General features: G+C 38.8%; 1 protein-coding gene across 1 annotated transcript; it reads left to right on the forward strand.

The window, feature by feature from the left end:
• Positions 1 to 713: 713 nt before the first annotated feature.
• On the forward strand, positions 714 to 1626 carry LOC107058901 (uncharacterized). The gene is made up of 2 exons (XM_015305143.1): positions 714 to 826; positions 1038 to 1626. The coding sequence occupies exons 1-2, from the start codon at positions 714 to 716 to the stop codon at positions 1624 to 1626; spliced, it is 702 nt and encodes a 233-aa protein (XP_015160629.1).
• The last annotated feature ends 7916 nt before the right edge of the window (positions 1627 to 9542 follow it).

The following is a 9542-nucleotide window of genomic DNA, read 5'->3' on the forward strand; positions in this document are numbered from 1 at the left end:
CAACAGCACCAGGGAAAGGATCAAAAAAATCATTGCCTTCAGGCAGAAGGAGGGTCCCCTCACTTATCTTGGTTGCCCTTTATTTGTTGGTAAACCTAGGATTATCTATTTTTCTGACCTTCTTAACAAAGTGTTGTGCAGAATCATAGGTTGGCAAACAAAGTTGTTGAGCTATGGTGGTAGAGCAATCATAGTCAAACATGTATTGCAGTCTCTGCCTATTCATCTCTTATAAGTTGTGACCCCTCCTATTACTGTCCTAAAGCAGGTCCAAAGCATCATGGCATACTTCTTCTTGGGATGGAGGAACGAGAGGAAAAAGTACCACTGGGCTTCTTGGAAGAAGCTAAGCTTTCCTTATGATGAGGGAGGTGTTGGCATGACAAATCTCAAGGATGTGTGCATGGCTTTCCAATATAAATAATGGTGGATTTTTAGATCCAAACAGACTCTTTGGGGAGATTTTTTAAAAGCGAAGTATTGTCAAAGGTCAAATCCTATCAGTAAGAAATGGGACACAGGAGAGTCACTGACCTAGAAACATTTGATGCACAACAAGCAGAAAGTCCAGGAACATATTAAATGGAACTTAACTCTGGCAATTGCTCATTCTGGTGGGACAGTTGGTTAGGTATTGGACATCTTGCTCAATTCTCCTCAGGCAGTAACAGATTCAACAATATAATTGTGGCAAAATTTTGAGTCGGGCGACAATGGAACTTGAACATGCTTATTCAACAAGCTCCACACAAGCAGCTAGCCAACATCCTATCCACAGAACTCTACATCCAGCTGGACCTCCCAGACTAAGCCATCAGGAAGCTGAGCAATAATGGAAAATTCACCTGTTCATCAGCATGGAATAAGATAAGGGACAAGAAGACCAAGACTCACTTTAACAACCTCACTTGGCACAAGAGTATTCCTTTTAAAGCTTCTTTTTTGTTATGGAGAACTTTACGTGGTAAACTCCTTACTAATGACAAGCTAATCAGTTTTGGCAATGAGCCAACAAATTGTTTTTGTTGTTGTAACAGGCCAGGCCCAGATACCATAGAGCACACTTTCAACAATGGACCTTTTGCTACATACGTGTGGAGAAGCTTTGCTGCAGCTGCTGGAATCAACACTGACCACAGCTCTCTGCCACAACTAATCATTCAATGGTGGTCGACCAAATACAACAATGAAGCACATAGGCTGCTATTACAAGCTACTCCAATATTCATTTCCTGGAATCTATGGAAGAATAGATATGCTAGCAAACATGGAGGGAAGCAGTCCAATATGAGCAGAGTCAAATATGCTATATACAAGGACAACTACAAACTCATGAAACAAACATTCCCTCAAATCAGATGGCCCTCAAACTGGAAGGAATTGATCTCCAAAGGGGAAAAATGCATCCACGATACCAAAGTGACTACGGTTGTATGGATAAAGCCACCAGATCAATGGGTAAAAATTAACTCTGATGGTAGTGCATTAAATAATCCAGGCAGATTAGGAGCAGGAGGCATCCTCAGGGACCAAGAGGTAGAAATGTTGTTAGCCTTTGCCACTCCCTTGGGGGAAAGAACCAACAACAAAGCTGAGCTAGAAGCAGCTATTTTTGGGATGACCTAGTCCCTCAAACTAGGTTACAGTAAAATCATTTTGGAGGTGGATTTTCAGCTTTTGGTTGATTGGATAATGCACAAAGCCGAACCCCATTGGAGCATCAACACACAGATGCTGAAGCTACAAGCACTCATCAGGCAGACACATAAATTTCAATGTAATCACACCCTCAGAGAAGCTAACTTTGTGGCTGACTCCCTTTCAAAACACAGTCATAAGATCACTAGTCCATAACTTTATTTCAACAGTCATCAATTACCAAAAGAAGCGAAAGCATATTATCAACTAGACATGCTTGAGATGGAAAGTTTCAGAAGAAGAAGGATTAAGAAGATCAAGGAACCCCCCTGAAGAATTTGCAACTGCATCAACTTAGCTGTAACTAAAATTACAGCTTATTTGAATAGGTATAGATTTTCATTTTCTATTGTAAAGGGAGAGTCTCCCTTATTTATGTTTCCTAGAGTCTATGTATTGAGAGGAGTCCTCTCTTTAGGTGCTTAGTCTCTTGGATTACCTTTTTTTGTAAAGGGATGAGTTGACTATCCTTCTAGGAAGGTTGACTACTAAACCACCATAGGTTCGGAGGTTAGGTTTATGCCCCCCTCCTTCTACTTTTGCTTTGTTAGATGGTAAGGCCTGGGGGTGTAGCTCAGCCCCTACCCATCAAAGGGTATTAAAAAAAAACACTAGACCCTAAACAATAGACCTAAACCCTAAACCCTAAATCCACACTCCAAACCCTAGATCCTAAACTCTAAACCCTAAATCCTAAATCCTAAACCCTAAACACTAACCCTAAACCCAAAACCCAAAACCCTAAACACTAAAGCCTAAACCCTAAGCCATAAAACCTAAACCCTAAACCCTAAACCTCGAACTCTAAACCCTAAACACTAAATCCTAAACTCTAAACGGTAAACCCTATACCCTAAACTCTAAACCCCAAACCCTAAATCCTAACCCTAATGATAAACCCTAAACCCTAAATCCAAACTCTAAACCCAAAACACTAAACCATAAACCATAAACCCTAACCGTAAACTTAAACCCTAAATCCTAACCCTAAACCTAAACTTTAGAACTTTAACCATAAACCCTAAACACTAAACCCTAAACCCTAAACTCTAAACCATAAATCCTAAACCCCTAAACCCTAAACCCTTTACCCTAAAACCTAGACCCTAAAATCCATAAACCCTAAACCATAAACCCTAACCCTAAACCTAAACCTTAAACCCTAAATCCAAACTCTAGAACCTAAACCCTAAACCCTAAATCCTAAACTCAAAACCTTAAACCCTAAACCACAAACCTTAACCCAAAATCCTAAAACATGACCCTAAATCCTAAGCCCTAAACCTTAACCTTAAACCCTAAATCCTAAACTCTGTACGTTAAACCATACAGCCTACACCTAAACGTAAACCCTAAACCATAAACCCTAACCCTTAATCCTATCGCCTCCTCATTTCATGAATTTTTCTCTCTCTAGAATTCTTCAGGGAATTAGCTATCTCGGCTAATTGATTCCCGATTTCAACAGCAATAGTATGGCTGGTGTGCCAATAGATGCTAGATTTTGGCTACCAAATCCTGCTACAATAATGAATAAGCATGATATACATATAACCATACAAGAATCGACCTCAGACTCGTCCTACAACTCCTCGCAGGTGAGAGAAGAAGTGATCCACACTGCTCTAGCAGAAAAGGAGTTGGATGGAACTCGGACAAACTTTTCTATGGAGGATTTAAGTCAGTTTCACGATACAAGGATTGAAAACAAGATATCCCCGTCCCAAGAGTGACAAGAGACTCAAATCACATGATTTCACCGTCCCATTTGCGAGAAATTTGCAGGCTACTGCGGCAAAAATGTAGGCTAGTCGTCCCAAAGGCGCCATCAAAATCGAAGTACTAATGAGGTGATTCGAGCGGAATTAGTTACTGGGGTTTGTACCACTGGTCGTGGAGGACATCCCACCGAAGTTTCAAGCACTTTCCATGGTGAAATCACCGGCAGAGACAATTCTGGTGAATCTACAGGAATTCCGGTGAATTTGCCACAAAATGAGGATATGCAGAGTTTATCAAAAACACAAAATCCACATAGGGCAGGCAAAGAAAAGGTTCAAGAATTGGGTCAATCTAGTACTTCTCATTTGGAAAATTTAGTCAAGAAACAGGGCAAGGAAACATGTACGATTCCAATTGATAATTCTCGTTCAAGTGTGATTCCTGCATATAATTCGGGTAGTGAGTTACATAGAATTGAGAATCATCCTTTGAGAGTGTGGGTTGCTAAAGAATAAGAACATCCTACTACTATAAGGTAGGGTCAAGGTAATCAAGGTAGGGATTATAGTCGCACTGATCAACATCAGGATTATCACTTTAATTTTCCTAGAATTTCTGGCAATTTTGATCGACAGGTGCCTAAATCTAATACTAATATTGCTAGATTGATCGTCCTCAATTTCAACCTCCCAATTCTTCTAAAACTGATCTAGTAGCTGAGCCTACTCCTTACACAGTAGTGCAAACCTATGCTACTCAACTTAGACATAATCAGGCCAAAAGTGATGTTAGCATTACATTGACAGCCCCTGAAATTACTACTAAACAAGGTTTACCTGTTGTTCTGTATGTTAAAGAAGAGATCATTAAAGATTTTGCTGCTGCTTGTAAGTATACTCTCATTGGGAAGTTTAGCACCACCATGCCTAAAATGGATCTTATTAGGAATAATTTCATCTTACAGACTCAATTATCTGGTGGAGTTAAGGTTGCACATTTTAATTCTCGACATGTCTATATTGATCTTGATAATGAGCTTGATTATAATATGGTATGGACTAAAAAAAGGATGACTATCTCTGGCAAAGTGATGAGGATTCAAGCATGGACTCCTAGTTTTAAGCCTGCTGAAGAAACTCCTATAGTCCTTATATGGATCTCTCTGCCGGAACTACCTTGGCATTGTTATAATACGGAGTTTGTGTCTAGCCTGCTTTCACATATTGGCAAGGATTTATACTTAGATTCTGCATCTATTAAAAAGACTAGGGGTAGTCAAGCTAGAGTGAAGGTACAAGTTGATCTTACTCAAAAGAGACCTCTTTATATTTGTATGGGTTACATAGGGGAGGATATCACTGATGGCAGATGGCAGAAAATAGAGTATGATAATATCCCTGACTATTGTTTTTACTGTAAAGATCAAGGACATGTGGAAAGTGATTGTACCATAAGGCAAAAAGATGAGAATAAAAAACAAAAGGAGCTGGAAACTGTGAGAAAGAAAAATACCAAAGAGATAGATAACAATCCTTAACAGCTTAAAGGTCACAAAGAAACTAGTCCAAAGGAGGATACTAACGAACAACCATACAATCAACAAAGAGATCTAGAACAAAGGTATAGCCAGCAAGATGAACAGTGGCAAACACAAAGGAAGAGGAATAATAATTCACAACAGGCTCCCAGGGGTAACACCAGACAAATAGAACACTTGACCAAATAGGCAGGTATAATTACTAGCCCTACTCAAAACACCTATATTAATCTTGATGTGCAGGAGTCCTCAGATACTTTAGAGACTATGGACAAACATACTGGCAGCAAGAGTGACAGCAGGCCTTAGATAGCACTAAAACAGCAGTAGGAACAGGATCTCTTTAAAGGAAAGGAAGTGATTACGGGGCATACTGATACAGGTATTGACTCAATGCTTCCATCTCCTGAACCCCTTGATAATGTTGTTAATGTTGAGAATATTGTTGAGGAAGCTATTGGAGGTATGGCTGGGAGGATACATGAGACACCTACTAATGTGCAGGAAGGGGTGCCCAACGGGAGGGGGAATTGCCTCATGTTGTGCATGAGGATGTGGTTGATCTTAGTAGTGACTCTAGAGGCCTTAATACCCTTATTTCAACTCACAAAACTACTGGGCAGCAAGGTGACATTGATACTGGTCAACAGAAAGACAAGTTCAATAATAAATCAGGAGGCAGGTTGAGTAAAAAAAGAAGAGATACTATAAAAAAGAGAAAGAATATTGATCAGATTTCAGATAAGGGACCACACACAGAGGATCAGGATGTCAACATGAATCTGGTGAAGAAGAGGAAGACAACAACAATCAGCCTCCTCATACCTTTGGTTCCACCTTTAAGGATAAATGGCCTGAAGAAGTTCATGAACTTACAGCAAAACAAGGTCTATCCCCAAGAGGTAGGAAACAAAGTAGACAAACCAAGCAACAAACTACCAGTACATCTGCAAACTACTGGCAGGCCCATCACAAGGTCCAAATCTAAAGGTTTTTCATGATTAAGGCCCTATGTTGGAATGCTAGGAGTATCAACACTCAAGGTTCTTTGGAAAGGATTCAAACACTCAAGAAACTGCATCACTTAACTCTGATTGTTGTTCTCGAACCATTTACAGGAAATTCTCAAATAAACATGGTGAGAATTCTACTTCAAATGGACCATGCAGTCAGTAATCCTAATGGTAAAATTTGGCTGTTTTGGTCTGATGAAATCACTGGTCATATTCTGGAAAATCATGAGCAACATATTACAGGCAACTTCAAACACCCTGATCTCCCTGAGCTGTTCATGATATCCTTTATTTATGCTAAATGTAAGGATCATTTGAGGAGACCTTTGTGGGACAGGTTATTATTTGATGCTAATATGGATACACCTTGGTGTACAATTGGGAACTTCAATGTTATCTCATCTATAAAAGAAAAGCTTGGGGGAATGCCTTACAATATGAATAAGAGCTTTGAGTTTAGTAGTGTGCTAGAAGCATGTGGTTTGACTGATTTAGGATATACAGGGTTTCCATTCACATGTTGTAATCAGAGGGATGCACAGGCTAGAGTATGGAAGAGATTAGATATGTCCATGGTTAATGATAAATGATTAGAGGTTATGCCTCAAACTACTATTGATCATTTATCCTCTATTGGTTCTGATCACATTCCTCTGCTGCTGGAACTGACTAAGACAAATGAGAGTCATATAAAATACTTCAAATTCTTACATTTCTGGATTGAAAATGCCACCTTTATGAAAACAGTCCAGCAGTGTTGGGAAAAGGGAGTTACTGGTAACCCAATGTGGAGACTGCATCAGAAAATGAAGAGATTAACATCCACCCTTAGCAATTGGTCTAAACAAGAGTATGGAGATATCTTTATTCAGGTAAGGAAGTTTGAGGATACAATAAAGAAATATGAGGAGGAACTTATGACAAACAACATTGAAGTCCTTAGATAGAAATTACATCATATAAATGCCACTTACATTAGGCATTTGAAACTGGAGGAATCTATCCTTAAACAAAAGACACAACTACAATGGTTTAAGGAAGGTGATGCCAATACCAAGTACTTTCATGCTTTGATGAGAGGTAGAAGAAGGAGGTTATTTTTGCATAAGATTTGTACTGCAAATGAGAAATGGATACAAGGTGAGGAGCAAATAGCTCAGGAAGCTTGTAATTATTATCAACACATATTTACTGGACAGAATGACAGAATTGATGAAAGAATCCTTCAGCATATTCTTACAGTGGTCACTCCTGAGCAGAATGACATGATGCAAGCAATGCCTACTTTAGAAAAATTCTGACAGGTTGTGTTTGCCATGAATCCAAATTCAGCAACATGTCCAGATGGTATAGGGGGAAAATTTTATCAAGCTTGTTGGAGTATCGTTAAGGAAGATTTATTGGCAGATGTACAGTCCTTCTTTTGTCGTCACATTATGCCTAGGTTCATGTCTCATGCATGTTTAGTTTTGCTTCCCAAAACTGAACAACCTACCACATTTACATACCTTAAACCTATTAGTCTTAGTAATTTTACTAATAAGATAATCTCCAAATTATTAAGTATGAGATTGGCTACTGTTTTGCCTCTTTTATTATCAGCTAATCAGTCTAGGTTTGTTAGAGGTAGAAGCATTTCTGAAAGTATTATGCTTGCGCAAGAAATTACTCATGGCTTTAAAAAACCTCATATAGGAACTAATGTGGTCATCAAACTAGATATGACCAAGGCATATGATAGAGTGTCTTGGTATTTTACATGTATGGTACTAAGGAGATTTGGATTTGGGGAGGTTTTTATTGACATGGTTTTGAGAATAATGAGTAACAATTGGTATTCTATAATAATTAATGGTCACAGACATGGTTTTTTTCAATCCACTAGAGGGCCTAAGCAAGGTGACCCTTTATCCCCTGCCCTATTTATTTTAGGTGCAGAGGTATTGACAAGGATGCTTAAATCTCTACATCAGATTTCCAGTTATAAAGGTTTTTTCATGGAACCTAAAGGCCCTCAAATCAATCATTTAAGTTTTGCAGATGATGTAATTCTTTTTGCCTCTACTGATAGACATTCCTCGCAACTCATTATAGATACTTTAGGGGAGTATGAACATACTTCTGGCCAGCTTATTAATAAAGGAAAGAGTCATTTTATGGTCCCAGATACTACCACACAAGACATTATTCATACCATTCAAAATGTTACAGGTTTTCCCCAGAAAAGTAGTCCCATTACTTATCTAGGATGTCCCCTATACATTGGTTGACAAAGGATCATTTATTATTCTCACTTAGTGGAGAAAATCTCCAAAAAGGTTTGTGGATGGCAAGCAAGAATACTCAGTTTTTGGGGTAGAAGTACACTGATCAAATATGCTCTGCAATCTATGCCTATACATACTACGGCTGCAATCTCTCCTCCAAGCACTACTATTAAATACATTAGAGGCCATTATTGTAGACTTCTTCTGGGGGAGGGATCTGGATAAAAGGAAGTATCATTGGGCTTCACTTGACACTATGAGCTTACCTTGTACAATCATATGGAATGCTAGAGGAATCAATACCCAAAGTGTTAATGAAAGACTCAAAAATCTCAAAAATATCCATCATGTGTCTATGATTGCTGTATTAGAACCTTTCTCAGAAAACAACCAGATCAACATGTTTAAAAGTATGCTTACCATGGATCATGCTACTAGTAACATCAATGGAAAAATTTGGCTCTTCTGGAACATTGATATTTCTTGCACAGTATTAGAAGCTGATGAACAACAGGTTACTTGTGAAATCAGCCACACAGAAGTTCAGGGTATTTATATCAAGACTTTTGTGTATGTCAAATGCAAAGATCATCTCAGGAAGCCACTTTGGGACAGATTACTTCATATTGCTGATACTAGAGATACCACTCCTTGGTGCACAGTTGGTGATTTTAATGTTATAACTGACATTAAGGAAAAATTGGGGGGTATTCCATACAATATAAGAAAAAGTCTAGAGTTCATTGGTGTTATTGAAGCCTGTGGACTCATGGACTTGGGATTTAATGGACCTAAATTCACTTGGTCTAATCAAAGGGGTATCAATTTCAGAATTTGGAAGAGGTTGAATAGGGCTATGGTCAATGATAATTGGTTGCAAAACATGCCTCACACTTGCATCACCCACCTCCCTTCTGTGGGATCTAATCATTGTTCTCTACTTTTGGAAATGAAGGCCGGGCCAGACAACTACATCAAATACTTCAGGTTCCTTAATTGTTGGGTTGATCAACCTTCATTTATAGAGATTGTCACTGCCTGCTGGAACAGACCTTGTGAAGGAAATCCTATGTGGACCTTCTATCAAAAAATGAAGAGATTGGCTTCCACACTTAGTGGTTGGTCCAAGATGCAATTTGGTGATATTTATGCTACGGTCAAAGAGTTTGAAGAAAGACTCAAGGTTGCAGAAGACAACCTCCTTCAGAGCAACACAGAGAAGCACATAGATGAACTTTATGGTATTAATGCTGAATATATTAGATACATGAAGTTGGAAGATTCTATCCTTAAACAAAAATCTCA

The sequence above is a fragment of the Solanum tuberosum genome, unplaced genomic scaffold, assembly GCF_000226075.1.
Source record: "Solanum tuberosum cultivar DM 1-3 516 R44 unplaced genomic scaffold, SolTub_3.0 scf00698, whole genome shotgun sequence".
Taxonomy (NCBI): domain Eukaryota; kingdom Viridiplantae; phylum Streptophyta; class Magnoliopsida; order Solanales; family Solanaceae; genus Solanum; species Solanum tuberosum.